Below are 16700 nucleotides of genomic sequence, written 5' to 3' on the forward strand. Positions count from 1 at the left end.
TTAAAAGGGTGATATCCCCTTGAAGAAAAGTCATGTAAACCTTTTTATTACATGCAGCAAATAAAAATTCAGCATTGTGAAAATATATTTTATTTAGATTTTTAGCTATCAGTTCTATATACAACATTACCAACTTGTTACTAATTTAAAAAAACTGGAGTCATCCTCTTTATAACAGGTATCTTCTGATGCTGTTATTTGGGTACAGTTAGGTTTCAGCTGGTTTATTTGTTTTGAATGATAGAATATTAAGAAAAAATAATAATGAAAATTCATCACGAGTGTAGAAGATTTCCCCTCTCCCCCAAAAGTGATGCAAACACTTTCGATCCATTTCCTCCATTCCCCATTCTCAGTAGCCACTATCTTTTGTATGAAAATAATGAGAGATTTTTTTCAAAGACATGAATGATTAGGAAGTTATGTACTAAGCTCCCCTAGAATATAAAACAGCCTGATGTCTCTGTCTAAACAGTCTACAGATCCCAGCTATGCGACTGGGTTTCTGCCAGGGATGAAGTTTTACTATGGTGCCTATTACACTGATTTTTTTTTTTTCTCCAAGTGCTGCAAATTAACTGAAGCTCTTCAGTGAAAGTCTATTTAGCTTCAATTTTAAGCTTTTTTTTTTTTTTAAAAAAAAGCCTTCCCCATTAAATTCTTTCTTGCAGTATTTCACTGGAAATTACGCTTTAGATTATGATATCGCATCTTAAGGAAAGGTAAAGATACAGTTGTCTTCCCAATTACAGCTTTATCAGCACGCCTTCCATAAAAAGCGTTATTTTCCTGTCTAATGGCAAGACTTAAAGCGTGCACGTTCGCCGTACGCTTTTCGTTCCCGTCTCGTAGTTTCCCCCTTTCCTTTGAAACCCGCCTCTCCTATTGGCCTTTTCCCGACGCCTTTCTGCCGCCTGCATCTCGAGCTCGGCTGCCTTTCTCATTTCGCCCGTCGCTCCTGCTGCTTCCGCCTCGCTCGGCGGACGCGTCCGGGGCGGCTCGTTCGCACAAAAGCCGTCGGCGGCTCGCGCTCGGCGCGGCGCACGGACCGCTAAAGGCGGCTCGCGAAGGCGCTGCAGCCGGGCACGCTTAGCGGCCGGGAGCAAAGCGTTCGCAGCCTCGCGGGGCTTTAGCTCTTCGGAGCGGCTGACTACACGGTACCTGCGTGTCGAAGGGCGCTGGCTTCCTAACCCAGCCTAGCGGAAAAGCTCTGCTGAAAAGACCGCGGCTGCTGGTAAACCGGCAGCGCAGCTGTTAGGACGAGGAAGAGTTAGTCTGCGGGATTAAACGAGGTCGGGGGAAAGGCACAGAGGCTTAAAAACAGCGGCGGCGAAACCCGCGTTACCCAAACGGCCGAGCCGGTGCCCCAATATTCTTTTTAAAGCCCACCGCATGCTAATTTAAAGAGAGGTATTGGCTTTGCTTAACCCTTGAGGAAACCAGGGATTGAAGTTACACTGGTCTGAGATCCAAGACTTGTTACATTCAGCTCTGGACCGTGGCCAAAAAAAGCACTGCTAGACTGAGGGGCCAGTGACAGTTTTAAAATCCGATATATCCAGCCACTGGAGCTAGACACTAATGCTTTATACCACGGCGATGCTTAATGCTTTATACAATTACAGTTCCAGCACTGGCAGGCTCTAGCTATCAGATGTGAAAATCGTGCTGTTTTGATTGCCATCTCGCTTCGTCTCCCCCATTCCCACCTCAGCTCTAATGTGATTTTTAGCAACTAATATCTTACAAAAAGCTAGAAGTGTTCCGAGAGCCATAAATTTGACAGCCGGGATTCTGTGCTTCCAGGTGGCTGTAAGCATCAGGTTTTGGTGGTTGACGGGTCCTAATATCACATCAATAGTGAAAAGGGAGCACAGCAAGGCTGTAAGGAGATCAACAATTTTATGCTTTGATCTGCCAAAGAAATAAAATGCTCTGACAGAAAAGGCTACAAATAAATCCGAACTTGTACAAATTACATTTGTTTCCAGAGGAGGTCTAAGAAAGGAGCTCAACCTCTACGATACGGGAGCAAAGCGATAGGAAGCAGAAGATGGGGAAAAAAATAAAGCAAGGATGGAGGAGGCTGTCTGTCTCCCTAAAAGCTACCTTACTCCCCCCAAAAAAGCTCAGCTTGTGCCTACTGAAGAGATTCTCACGTATTTCCCGTCCGATGCTTCTGACATACCCCAGCACAACTACAGCGTAAGAGGAAAATCGGTGTCTCACGCAAACACAACAGACTGCTGCTGGCATCTCATGCGCACAAGCAATTTCTTCAGTCTCCCAATCAGAGAAGCAGGAATGGACTTCGAGAAGCCGGAGAAAAACCATAGTTAAAAGGGTTTTTTTAAAATTATTATTATTATGAATGTGGTACTAACAAGATGCAGCAAGCATAGACAGAAACAGCTTCCACGCAGCTTAAAAAAAAACAAGGTTACCATGGCTCACATAGGATTCACGCTTTGCATTCTTTCAATATTACAGAGAATGATATATAGTTCTTATTGCATCAGGACCCAGGGCTCTAAACCTTATCACAAAGTAATAATAATCATCGCTATTACATTTAACTGTGGAAAAGCATCCAGGCTTTTTCAGCTGGCCTAGTTTCAACTCACAACTGTTTTACTTCAAATAAAATCAACAAATTCTACGAAGTTGATGTATTCTTGCAAAAATGTATGTTCTCTTACAATAAAGCATAAGAAATAAGGCATGACCATCATGTCTTGCAACTAATTTTTTTCCTCTTTTTTTAATCTGTCTTACAAGTTTACCATGACATTTTAGTGACAACAGCACTAAAATAACTCAGTAAAAACAAAAAGGAGATTAATTAAAAATAGGCAGAGAGCAAACATCATGATACACGGGCATAAAATTACCCCTTTGGTGTCCTTTGTAAAAAATGCCACTAAAAAAACAACATTTGCCATGGCAATAGTGAATCAGATTGTTTTATAAAACATACAGCTTTATATGCAGATTCTTTCAGCGCAAGCATTTGGAGCACGCACCAGATCATCTAGTTAGTCCAAGTTACTGAAACAAGGCAAGAAAACGTTTTCTGCCGTCTGGGCATAAAACTTGTAGCACTGAACTAAACTGCCAACTGCTACAAATAACTGATCATAAAAATCTATTTGTATCCCCCCCTAGCAACCCCCTCAAACTTAGGAAATCGCTCAGCGAGATGTTTCCGCATGATTTCTTCCTATCGATCATATATGAAGAAAACCGGGGGGGGGGGGGGGGGGGGGGGGGAAAGAAATCTCTCGTGCTGGACAGGACTTTTTTGCTCCTCTCAGGTCTTTGGTAATGAAAAGGCATCGCACAAGCCGCTGGTAGGTTGTATCCTCCGGTTCTAGAGTAGCTGGAAAGAAGAAATTAGCTGCACGCATAGAACAAGGGGACTTTGCCGAAGGAGGTTAGCAACACCTACTGGTCATGGTGCATATTGAATGCTTTTCTTAAACAAACAAGGAAAAAAAAAAGCTTTTTATTACTAAAGCGCCTAGCCAAAATTACCTATGAAGTCAGTTTGTCACCAGAGATAATACTCTTACTGTTATCTGTTGATCTAATTAAAAGATATTACCTCTCCCAGTAAAGCTTGCTTTGCTCATATCCTTAGACCGCGACGGCTACAACATTATTGCTAAAATATATCAGCGCTAGTAATATCTGAATTATATCAGTAAACAAATATTCATAATGTGAGCTGAGCTCTAGGCTTTAATACAAAATGGGGCATAACTAGTTTTCCTGACGGTTCCTTTAAGTGATTGAAAGATTTACGTTACACACCATAACATGCATGAAGCCTTCTGTCATTACTGAATAATTATCTTTATTGCCTACTCTAAACAACTCAAATATTCTGAACTGTATAATTCTAGCAGCAACAGTGGGTTTTTTTTTAATATATAAAGATCTGGAAACTATTCAACCAATTTCTGTAATTCTTGAGGGTTTTTGAGATGCATTCCATTAACCTGCAGAGGTAAATGTTTCTCCTCCAAATTTTACTAGCAGTAAAACACAAACAAAGCATATACAATAGAGCTCCTTGATCCATCTCACCCCTTCCAAAAAGCACCAGGCACAAAATTACAAATGGCCTTTTCAGAAAACAATTCAAAATTAAAATATTCTCCACTGTAAGTATTTTACATCAACTCTAACAAATCCGCATTCAGTAGTTGTATTTAAAACTTGCTTTCAGTTTATATATATTAAAAAAAACCCTTGTATTTGTTTTTTGAAGTTGTGTCTATAGGTCCTCTGATACACTAGCCCTAGGCATTGGAAGTTTTCCTGGTTCTCATCCAACTTTGGAAATAATATCTTCTTGCTTCGGGTGTTAAAAGGATTCATACATTATTTATAAGGGCTGCTAAAATCTAACTCCTGGATCTAACTTGCAAGAGAGAAAGTATAAAAAGTTATAAAGAAAAAAAAAAAAAAAAAGCACAACTGTCCCCATTTCAATTTTTAGGCTCAGTTTGTATGTCATGTATCGCCAGACTGAGCCTGTAATACTCTCATCTCTCCCTCCCTACATTCATATATTCAGCTACAGCTGCTTTGAGCCTTTTTGGATTTGATCTTTCTTGCATATTTTTAAAGTATGATTTACCACGTTAAAAAAAAAAAAAAAGCAGCAGCTTGGAAACTTGTTACACTTCAAAACTGCTGGACTTTTTCTGACAGAATGTTGTTTACCTCCCCCCCCCCCCCAAAAAAAAAAAAATCAGGCTAAAGTGTATCAAGAAACTAGCCAGAAGAGGGTCGTTAAAATCCCTATTTGCTTTTCCAAGTCTTCTTTCTCTATATTTTTATTAATACTATCTACATACATGGTATTTACATTTTGGACTGTACCCTCCTGTTTAAGAAAGTTTGTCTTTAGGTTTTAAAAAACAATCCTTTTAACAAATTTCACAAAGGAGAGATTTTAGTATCTTCTTATCAATCCAAGAAAATATTTCTGCTTTGAACAGCATTTTCACTTGTTGGGACATTAAAACGCTACTGATCTAAAAAACCAGCTACACATTACATGCAATGAAAGCAAACAAAAGTCGGGTCTACAGAGCTTCAGAAATACTCATCAGCATGAGCAAGTCCTCACATTATTACTGGAAGTAGCACACTGCTCCTAAACAACACTGCACACTCAAAAACCATTTTATCTGACATTTCTTTAGATTTCGGTTAACTGTTCTGACCATTATTTCACTCAGTCTAACTGAAGCACATCCTACCTGGATCTGTACATCTGAACATGATGCTCGAAAGATGGAAGATCTCACTCATTACTAAAGCATCAAACAACTGTCCCACACAACATCTGTAGCAGCACGGCAACAGATTTCATCTTACCTATGAGCAGATGACATTTATGTCCATCTTTGTATTGTACAGAATTTTTACATGCAGTTCAGCGTTCAGTCTTTGAGGGCTAAGTTTTTCCAAAAAAGAACACTATGTATAACAGAGTATGATATCCACTCTGTTCTCAAACAAATTTTAAATGAAATAAATATCTCGTGAGAGTTGTTTCGATTTGTTATACTATTTGGGGAAAGAATGTTGTTCTCTCTGCTGTTTCTGTACCCAGTCTGCAGGGTTGCATATTTTAATTTCCTCACAAAGGATATTTGTGTAATGGTCACTATTCAAGGGAGAGTTCAGCTGGTCATATTTCTTAAACCTTTTTCCTATTAGCTACCTGTGAAGATTCTTATAGCTAAAGGAAACTAGAAAAAAATTATTCTGCCTTTTCCGTTCCCTACACTGTTAAAATTCTCAATTACAGCCGAAGGAAGGATTTCATAGCATTTGAATAGTGGGCTTCACTGTCGCGACTAACTGTCCTCCACCCCGGCTTCTGCTGGACTTTTATATGACAAAGGAAAGGAGAGCACTTGGAACAGCGACAATAAAATACTAATCAGCGTTGGCAGAGAGAAGCAGAAGCGAGCACTGTGCCTCTGAACTACTTTCACTCACTTCCATCTGACTTCATTTTCATTGGAAGAGGTTTATTACTTTGATAAATTTGTTCGAAGGAGGAAGAACCAGCCCTCAAGAGCTGGGAATACTGAGCCAGCCTCACCAACCTTCTTTTTTAACCTTTACCAAGTTGCACAAGCTCTTGCTGTATGTATAAGATAGGGATGCTAACGCAGGCTTGGCTGATATACTGTAAAGCATTAATTGTATTGTCACCCAAGGCCTTAAATTTAAATGCATTATAGAAGCGTGTGCATTAACATGGTGTGTTTTAACATCACGTAATCTCCGAGGCAAATAACAACGGAAAAGAAGCTTTTGCCACATTACTGCTACCTTATCTGAAACTGTGTTTTAGTATCACCATGGCTTGTGTAATACCCCGTGGGTCCTTTCTGAGTGATTCCTGTGGGCAGCACAACTTCACCAGCTCAAAGATGCGAACAAATATGCAAACACGCAGGGACCAAAAGTTAAAGTAAATAAGTAATTTCGCACCTTCTTGAGAGGAGACAATGGGCGGCATATAATCGGGGATGTATTCCTTCCTTTCTTCCGCATCTTTACTTCCGGGCTGGGGAAACTGCAGGACATTGTTCTTGCTGACAGGAAACGAAGGGATTTGATGCGCGAAGGTGACAGGTTCAATATTGTGTATGTAATCTTCCAGCTCATGCAGGTTAACCCCCATAAGCTTGAAGGCATCGCCGACGTCGTCCAAAATGGGATCCGTACGGCCATCTGTAGCAAAAGAAAAAAGAAAATAACGACCTTTTTGCAAAAATCTACTTTAAAAAAAATTGACCTGCAGATCTACGAGTAGAGATTACGGTCCACCACGGCTCACCACTTACTCTACAACGGAGATTATTGCCCCGCAATTCTCCCAGTTTTACTGTTCACCTGATTACTCTCTAGGTCAGTGCTGTAAAATGTTTCAGGCCAAGAATGTATTCTGATTGAAAAGTGTTTCGTTTCGATCTACACCATTGTAAAGAACTGCAAGTCAAGAAGCAAAGCAAGCAAAACCAAGGAGCAGCAACCTGGCAATGGTCAACTAACACCACGCAACACCACCCAAAACAGCTTCCAGTTTTATAACAAACACTAAAACGAGCAACGCAAGCATTCGCTATGCAGAAAGTGTCCCTTTGCCAAAATGTAACAGACCAAGAATTATTTTTCAGTCTAAAAAATGATTCAATTTGTGGAATTAATTATAGCTTATAGATAGCAAAAAAGAACCTATCTACCTAAAGCCTCATAAATCTTTTGATAACAAAAATACTTTACACAGTATCTTTCCATCAGATGAAACCCACACACTTCATAAACTATGAGTCACTTTACCTACCAGTTAGATATACCTCCGGGACAAAACACACCAATACTCAGTAGCGGTCTGGCGAGAAGAGATTATTTTATTCTAAATTTCATGGGCTGATTTTCTGTGGTGCAATTTAAGTTAGACTTCAGAGAAAAAAACTTCTTTTCCTTATGAAAATCATAATGAAACCTTACTGGCCAAGCAGTCAGGATCTTGGTCTAATAAAGCCTCCAAAGAAAACAGTGCAAGAACGGATACGGTTTGTCCTACAAACGTAACTAGTGTTAAAGATTTAAGTTATATAGTTCAGCAGTCCTCCAAGTGCCTCAGTTTCTCTGTAAGGGTTGACAGAGAGAGATTCCCCTAAAGGCCTCCAGAGGGAGAACTGGGCATCTGATTTAGGTACCTAAGATCCAACTTTGAGTCTCATCCTAACCTCTTTTAATAATAATAAAAAAAAAAAAAGCCTTAAACCCCAAACATGATTAAAAAAATCTATAAAATTATACAGAATTATTAGACTTCTGTATAGTTGGCTTATAAATATATGATATGCCTAAATGACGATAAGCTGTGATTTACTTTAGAAAGTAATTACAGAAAACCAGCACTTGTTTACTAAAGAAATACAATCGTTATTGTGCATTTAGAATCCGAAGCCAGAGCTCCGGAGAACTGTGTGTACGCGGCAGTCGAGGGGTGTTGTTTTGTTTTTTGTTTCACTTAATCTCTTTAGAATTATCTGGAAGCCAAAGCAGTCAAGCAGTCTAGTTCTCACATCACCGGCTGAATTCAAACTCCCAGCCAACTTACGCCTGGAGTTACATTTAGAAAATAAGAATTTTGTTCTAGAATTTCTCTTCTTAGTCTTGTGGTTAAGATAAGGGTAATACTCAGATTATGGTTTTGATTCTTAGCTCCCTAACACAGGCCTCTTGTGCGACTCTGGGCAAGCCACTTGTGTTTTAATTCTCTCCACTGCAAAAGCGCAGATCAGACTCAAGTTATCTCCTCTTTCGTCTGTCTTCATTTAGAACATGAACTCCTTACCACAAGGATCATCTCTTATTTTGCGTTTGCATAATATCTGCTACAAGCGGAGCACTGGTTTCCCCCGCAGACTCTAGGAACAGAGAAATCTGGAGACCTGCATAAATGTAATTAAAGAAAGTTATCGCTGCTCTTATGCAGTTTTGAGATGCCTGGAGCGATTGGGCATTTGACAGAAGACCGTTTTATCCTTAAAAATTAAATTTAGGTAATTGACAGAAAAAAGAAATTTTGCAGCGTCTTTGTAATTTTGAGCCGGACTATGATGATACCTTTGAACTTACTGAACTCTTTGCTAAGGCGCCGAGACCTAACGGATAAAAATTGGACAGCCAGGTAAAATGAAAGCCGTGGGGGAAACTTTCCAAGGAGCCCAGAAGTGGGGCACGTTTGGTCCCTGCACACTTCTGTTTTCCGGAGCAGCCTCACCGCAGTGGCTCCCAGGGCAGCGCGCCGAAAGGCAGGAGCAGGCGCCGCGCCGGCGTCCGGCCTCCCCGGGAAGCGAACACAGGCGTGCGGGCCGGGAGAGGGTCGCGGCATCAGCCCCCTTCCCGGGCTCCGCGGGGGCGTTTCCAGCACCTGCTGCCATCGGGGCGACCTGATACCAGCGCTGCGGTGAACTCAAGGGGAAAGTTCAGCGCTTGCCATAGGAAAAGCTCTTTTCTACAAAGTGGTTATTAAGAACGGGTGTCAGAGAAGCAACTAGCATGTTTATGTTTAAAGCATGGAAATATTTAAGCGACTATCCGTATTAAAAACAAGTATGCACGTTAGAAAGCAGGTTCAAAAGACGAGGGTAACAGACAAACTTTACTTTCCATTATGAAAAAAAACCCAAACGCACACAGCTAGAGAGGTTTCATTTCTCCGCATCTTTGATATTTGCTTCCGAAGAGACAACAACAAGCCGAAAAACACTCCTGAAATTTTTAGGATAGCAACTGTTACAGGGATGAAAGCACGATGGGTTAATCTCTTCTCTTCATGTAAGACTGTCCTCAGGGAGAAAAGTGTGTTTAAAAAAAAGTTTTTCAGGTCTGTATTCACATTCATATTTAAATCAAAACACTTTTATCGACTTGAAATGTACACAGCACAAAAACGCGCTGACGAATTGCCTGAAATTGCATTCAGATTTGAAAAACCTCACGCCTGCACCTATATACTTTTATTAGAACAGCCTAGTATTTCCTCTTCCCTGTCGGGTTCAATAAGATTCACTAAAATAACAAGAAATCGGACCCACAAAAGAGAATGCAATAGACTGGACACAAAATGCCCATGAACACACAACGCACTCTCCTGGTCTTTTATTCAGTCTTAGCCTTTTCCCTGCAAGAAAACAAAGCAAAAACATTTTTAATTTTTTAATTTATTTAATTTGTGTCTACTGAACTTGTCAATCAAGTCTCAGTATTCTCCGGATATTTGGGCTGTCCTCAGTTTAAAAGCTCAGACGCTGAAACCCTCCAGTGAAATCATTTATCCTGTGTTACACAGCGAGTGAGTGCCAGATCTCAAACGGCTCTGGAGTTTTTGGTTCCCAGCCTCATGCTGGGTCCCAAAAAGCGATCTTTCAAATCATATCTGTTCTCTGGCACTGGGAAGAGGGAGGGAGGGAGGTGGGAGTAGTTCATCCAGCAAATTACCGCACTGCAACTCTCCTCCTCACCCCAAGAACAGGCAACTGGGAAAATAACTTTCGCACTCGCTTTTACGCTGCCCTTTCTCCCCAAATGGGAGCTGCGCTCCGAACCCCATAGAGCTGCCACAAACAGCAGAGCTAAATTAGGACCATCCCGGCTCACAGCAGCTCATTGGAAACCTGTGGGAACGGCTGGGAAGCTCCATTGCTCTCGACTTCCTTATGCCTGCTAATGCACAGCAGGTAAGGAGGTATCTACGCCCAGAGATGGATCCAAAACCACAGGGCACCGAAAGCGCGGGGAAACAGAAACCCCCGCCGAGCCAAACATTCCGGTGGAAAGTTATCCAAGGCTCAGCGCCACCGCAGCTAAACCTAGCTGCTCTCGTGGGAAGCCAGTTCAAACGGAGCGAGGGCAGCGTAGTAGCTCCCTTTAAAAAGATAAAAGCTCACTTTTGGCTCGCGGCGAAAAGCAAGTTTCAAAAGTTGGCACAGTGCATTTACCCTACGTATACTCCGTATATCCACAAAAACTCCTCCGGACCCAGAGCAAACCGGCTGACAAACGTTCAAGTTCTCCTGAAAAGCTGTTGCAAGAGGGGAAGGTTACGGGGAAAAACTACCTTAGTTTCCTTAAATTCACACTCAGGAATGGCCGAATGACTTTGGTCAAACTTCCCCCTTCCCCCATCACTCCTCCTTTCCAGTCCCAAAGTCCATACGAGTCCATGAAAAATTAACAAGCAACTAAGTACAGCACAGGCAGCTTTTAGTTTCACGCGGGGCTTTTTACAGGGAGCGACTGCAGCTCTGTAATAAATATATTGAGAAAAAATTAATGAGTCACTAGACACGAAACATGTGCAGCCTGTTATAAACAGCCCAGCATTCACCCTCACGTCTGGTATAAGGGAGGGAATTTTTTTTTTCCAGCGGGAAATTAGTAGCTACGACTCCTCCGTATTTTTATTACGGGCTCTATCGCAGATTCTTTGTGCTGCAGCAAGTCACGCGACCCCGCCGAGCATTAAATTGCAGAGTATCTTCGCTGAAATAGTTACACCAGCACGATTCTTTCGAGCAGACAACACACTGGCTCCATCCAGCACCCGCAGAAGTATATACAGTAGCTAATTAAATAAGGATATAGGCATTACTTAAGCACGCTCGAACCGACAGAGAGGGCTCTATTAGCGTAGTTACCAAGCGGTTTTTTTTCCTGAAGGTGCTTTTGCCCGCTTTGGAATACCAAAATTTAATGTTATCGGGACATAAAGAGATACACTCGCTCCAGCAAATGTTACGGGCCCTGGGTAGATATTTGTTACAACATTCATTATAGAGCAGCTGTCAATCTTCAACCTCAGGGCAGGGAATCGCCTCATTGCAATCGAGCACCAAGACGTAACACTGATGGAGGCTGCTAATAAATACTGGTAAGAGTGTAGTAATTAAAAAAAAAAGTACAAAAATGAAAAAAAGTACAAGCCAAATTTGACACTTGGGAAAAAAAGGAAAAGTTGGCTGATGTCAGATCAACTCTCTCCGCTGTTGTAATTGCCAATAAAAATATTGGTCTGGTGTTTGCATTCTTGCAAATCTCTGCTTTGTTACAATGAAGTTAAGTTTTTCTTTACAGGAGGTTGTGCAGTGACATTAGAAGTTTTTGACCCAGCTCTGTCCATCACAAAACATTTTGCAAGATCTGCCGTTTTTCCTTCCGGTTATGATGTTGTGCTCATCAGACCATGTCCTGACTTTTTAATACAAATATATTTATTAGAATTATAAAATTCTAATATATTGATATACCGGCGTTACAGTTATAAATCCTTATGTGTCTATATAAACAAAGATATCTTTAAAACAGGAAAGTACGGATACCAAATGAAACTAAGGAGCAACTATTAATCTCATTTCCTCACTGTAAACAAATCTCAGAAGGCAAAAAAAAAACCAAACAACCCACAGTATATCTAAGCATATGCACAATACTGAAAATTCACAGAAAGAGTACTGAAAACACCACTTTAGATCCAACGCACCTCAAAGTAAATAATCTAGTTTACTATACTTCTTGTTTTAACACCATATAAAAATCGCCCTGTTGACAAAAACCGTAGTAAATTTGTTCCACTGTGTCACACTGCTTTACACCACTGCTGAAATAAGCCCAAAGTGCCTCAAATTAAGTAGCTTCTGCCTTTTTTTTTTTATTATTTTTTTTTATTAAAGGAATGCAACAGAAAAATCAGAGGTTTTTCCTGAAGCCTAAATCATGACTCCCCTCCTCGTCCCTTCAAATCTGTCACATCACCCACACAAACGCACTGGAAACCGAATTACCTTACTGGAGGTGCTAAGCTAAGAGCTAAGCCAAGCCATATTACGCACATCTAAAATCAACCATTCCACTGCCAAGCCGCTTTAGCTAAATTCGTAGCAAATGAGGAAGGTACCTCTCTGTCTTCACTGGATAGTTTCCCCCAATATATTAAAAAAACACCGTTTGCAAGAAAATCCCCAGCAGCTAACCCAAAGTACCAGCTGCACCGCCACCTCTTGCAAACCATGTGAAATGGGAGTGGAAAACGCAGTGGCACCTAACAGCGAACTTTTATCTTAACACTTCACTTTAAACCAAGCAGCAGCGAACATGGAGAAGTCCTCTCTCAGAAACCAGAGGACATCAGGTTGTACTGTAGTTCAATACCTTAATTACATAGTCCCAATGTTGTTTTTTTCAAATATTTTAGGATAAAACATGCGTTTGAAGTGTATAGCATCTCGAATAGGTTTCCTCTTCTTACAGGCTTTCCACAAATTTCAACAGCGTAAGAAATATGGTGCATTTTAACAACAGCAAAAACCTTTTTTTCCCTGTAAAATCACTCTCTCCTCCACCCCCAATCCAGTATTCTGAAACATTTCACGGCGTCAGACGCATCTTGAGATTGCTTTGCAAATCGCTTTGCCTTCCATTTGCAGCCACAGAAGCTCCCATCAGCTACAGCTACTGCAAATGCAAAGAAACAGCAGCAGAAAAGCGACGAAAATCTCGAATATAGCTCTGCTAATGGGATGTAACAGCTGGAACAAAGATCTAACACAGCTGGGAAAGCCATCGCTTTCTTTTGCAACTGAGAAAATACGTGAATGGCAATGACATGCTTTTCAGAGCGGTGCCACACTGTCTCAGCTACGTCAGAGTAAATCCATTCGCTTCCCGATACAAAGACTATGTCCCTGCCGCTGACAACCCTGCTAACGCCAGCTCAACGGGGCTGACTCCGAGATAACACGCTGACAGTGAAGATGCCACAATTGGAATTTAATTACTTCTACTTACGCTAAACCATAGCAAGATTCAACTCATTCATCCAGAGCTGGGTTTGTACAGTGACTTATTTTAGGAGCAAAAAGCAAACGATTCTGGAAAAAACAGGGAGACATCAGCTGAGCATTAAGATGCCTTCTCACAAACCTTTTAAAGACCCAAATAGAGGAATCATTTTAAGAGAGCTAATACGAGGAACACCGTGTCACTGGAACGAAAACAGCACATTCCCCTTCTCCGTAAAGAAGGGACTGTGACACTTCCTTTTCCATTCACAGAGAGGAAAAAAAACCCAAACTATCACTAAGCACACTCAAAGCAAGAGAGAGATACTTTATTTCTACCAGCTCTCAGTAAGCACTTCCAATTCCTTAAGCGCTGAGAGGAAGAAACCGTATTTCCACCATCTACGCATCTTCTCCTCCTAGCTGCGGCAGAGCCAGCTAAGTTTGGGTGCCGATGCTGTTCAGCAACTCGTCTTGCATAGCGGTGATCCAGTAACAAAAATATCTCCCCCAACTTTATACCAGCTGCATCAAAGGACAGCTCTCACCAAGCCTGGGTTAGTATCCCAGCTCCTTTTTCACACCACAACCCAATTCTCCCAAACTCTCTATGCTCTCCTGTTAAATTTTACAGGTAATTCCTGTAGTATTTAGATACAGGTGCAGCAGCCGCACTCACGCTGCTCGGAAATACAGGTTAATACTACACAGTCCCATTTCCAGCGTAACCACACAGAGCTTCGCATCCAGCTAGCGATAAAACTCACTTGGTTTTCTCAATCCCAAACACCAGACCTCAAACGCAAAGAGTTTGCAGAAGTATTGCCAAGTCCCTCCTGAGCCCAGTTATACTGGCGGTGCTAGACTCGGACTAGATCTTGATTATTTCTAGACTCAAGAAGCCAAGGCAGGGCCAGGTATCTTCAGATCATCGCCATGCTTTATTGGGGCTCACTGCAGCAATGAAAACTTCTGCCTGAGAACCAACAACAAGCAGCAAACAAACCTCCAGGCCAAGGCTGCTCCTCTCTCGACTAAGCGGATCACATCGAGCCTCCTGATCCCATGGTTCTTCGCCCCATACACCCTCCAAATTCACTCTTGCCGAGGAAGCCAACACCTCCACCCTCAAAGCTCCTCTGACCCTCAAGCTGCAGCTTGACGGAAATGTCCCCATCCACAGGAACCTCTCAATTCCTCTCATCCGCAGGAACCCTCATCAGCACAGTTCCCACGTCTGCACAACTTGGAAGCGGTAGCAAACTTCTCAATCGTTCAGCACTGCCATCCCTGTTACTTCTCCCACAAGCTCCAGTAGTCCCCAGCACATTCTCTGAACTGGTGGAGGCCGTGTTAGCCCCAGTTTGACGCCCAGAAAGTCACCTCACGCAGCTCTTTAAGCCAGCACTGTGTTAGCCCTCCTAACTCCAACCCTCACTCCTCTAAACGTCTTCCATGCTGACATCCAACAGCGCAGCAACTCCGACCTCTCTTTCAGGGCTGTCCTGGACTTCTCTCTCTACAAATATACACACGCACACAGAGCAGTGACAGCCCGCAACTCCACAGCCCCCCAGCACGCTGAAGGAAGCGGTAACAAGAAACATGCCCCTCTCAGTCTCTTCTTGTTCCCCTCAACAGCCCAAACTCGGAGCACGCTGAAGGCCAAGCGGACGCAGTCTCTAACACTGCCCCAGCACGCGGCTCCAGACCCCAGAGAGTTGCCTCTGGACCCCGAAACTTTTGAAGCAGACAAGAGAAGCATGGCAGTCCCAAGCACTGTGCCCCAGTCTCCCCAAATTCCCTGCTCTCCTTGAGCAGGTAGTGGTCAAGCACCCCCTCCTCCCTCCCGATGCTTTCCTCCTTACGCAGACAGCAGTCCCCTTGCTGACTCCTGCACCTCCCCTTCCTTCTCCTCCCCAACTTGGGGTAATCTCGCCCACTCCACGTCCCGGCAGCCCCGTTCTCCGTCTTCGTTCCCCAGCGGTGCCCGGCCCCAAACCCAGCACAACAGTGGGCATCACGCCCCCGCCATCACCCCATCCGCATGCGCCAACCCAGCAGCAGTGATTCCGGTTCCCTAGCAAACCTCTCCCAGCTCCCCACCAGCAGCGCTGCCCGTGTGCCCACTTCCCCAGCCTCATCCTGCTCCCAGCTTCAGATGGGACACAGGGATTTTTAACGCCTCCCAGGCCCCCACACGCAGCTTGAACCTGGGGTGCCACAGCCCTGACGCGTCCCCCTGCCACCGCCAGCCCTGCAGATGCCGAGATGGCCCAGGAGAACAGCGCCGTGGGCTCCCGCACGCCAACCCAGCAGGGACGCGCTCCCCTTCTCCCCTGCCAGGATGCCCCCCCGGTCCGCTCCCCGCAGCCCCACTCCCCCCTTGCCAGCACCCCACACCTACCGCCTCACCAGCCCCTGCCCCAAACCCGCTGCCCCGTAACCTGACTGCGCCCCACACCCTGGCCCACTATCTCAGCAGGGCTCCCACGCACCCCAGCTTGGACCCAGACCTGCCCTCCCTGTGCCCACACCCCCCAGGTCTGCCCCACAACCCACGGCCCTCAGCATGGACCCACAGCCTGACCTCCCCATACCCACGGCCACCGGCGCTGCCCCACTGAACCCCCTCCCCACGGCCCCCAGCGCTGCCCCGCTGAACCCCCTGCCCACGGCCCCCAGCGCTGCCCCGCTGAACCCCCTGCCCACGGCCCCCAGCGCTGCCCCGCTGAACCCCCTGCCCACGGCCCCCAGCGCTGCCCCGCTGAACCCCCTGCCCACGGCCCCCAGCACTGCCCCCGCTGAACCCCCTGCCCACAGCCACCGGCGCTGCCTCACTGAACCCCCTCCCCACGGCCCCCAGCACCGTCGCCAGCCCCCTGCCCCCCCGCCGCCCCCCGCGCAGCCCGCGCCACTCACACAGCTCGCAGTAGCGGTGGCAGCCCCGGCCCAGCCCCTGCAGGTACCGCTGCAGCACGTCGGTGAGGAGGTCGCAGGCCGAGACCTGCACCGAGTCCCAGCCCAGCGCCTGGCAGATCTGCGCCACCGACACGCGCAGCAGCCAGCGCGAGTAGGTCTCGCACATGCCGGCCGGCTCGGCGCCGCCGCGGCCCGCCCGGCGCCGCCAGCGCCGACGGAGCCTCACGCTCGGCCCGTCGCCGCCGCCGCCATCTTGGCGCCGCGCCGCGCCGCGCCGCGCCGCGCCGTGCCGCCCCGCCCGCCGCCAGGCCGCGCTGCTCCAGCGCCGAGCGCATCGAGCGCACCGAGCGCGGCGCGGCCCATCGAGCGCTCGGCCATGGGCCGCGCGGC

The 16700-nt window shown here is 45.0% G+C and overlaps 1 protein-coding gene across 2 annotated transcripts in view; it reads right to left on the reverse strand.

Moving 5' to 3' along the window:
* Positions 1-16537, reverse strand: part of TAF3 (TATA-box binding protein associated factor 3) — a 113357-nt gene extending 96820 nt beyond the window's left edge. The window contains exons 1-2 of one of the 2 annotated variants that reach the window (XM_067317369.1): positions 16311-16527; positions 6523-6765 (exon numbers count right to left, since the gene is read on the reverse strand). In XM_067317369.1, coding sequence (XP_067173470.1) covers positions 6523-6765; positions 16311-16476 — 409 coding nt within the window. In that variant the 5' untranslated portion in view covers positions 16477-16527. Of the gene's footprint in view, positions 1-6522; positions 6766-16310 lie in introns of both variants that reach the window. The other variant, XM_067317375.1, reaches the window with a different exon arrangement.
* Between the last annotated feature and the right edge of the window lie 163 nt (positions 16538-16700).

Source organism: Apteryx mantelli, chromosome 1 (assembly GCF_036417845.1).
Source record: "Apteryx mantelli isolate bAptMan1 chromosome 1, bAptMan1.hap1, whole genome shotgun sequence".
Taxonomy (NCBI): domain Eukaryota; kingdom Metazoa; phylum Chordata; class Aves; order Apterygiformes; family Apterygidae; genus Apteryx; species Apteryx mantelli.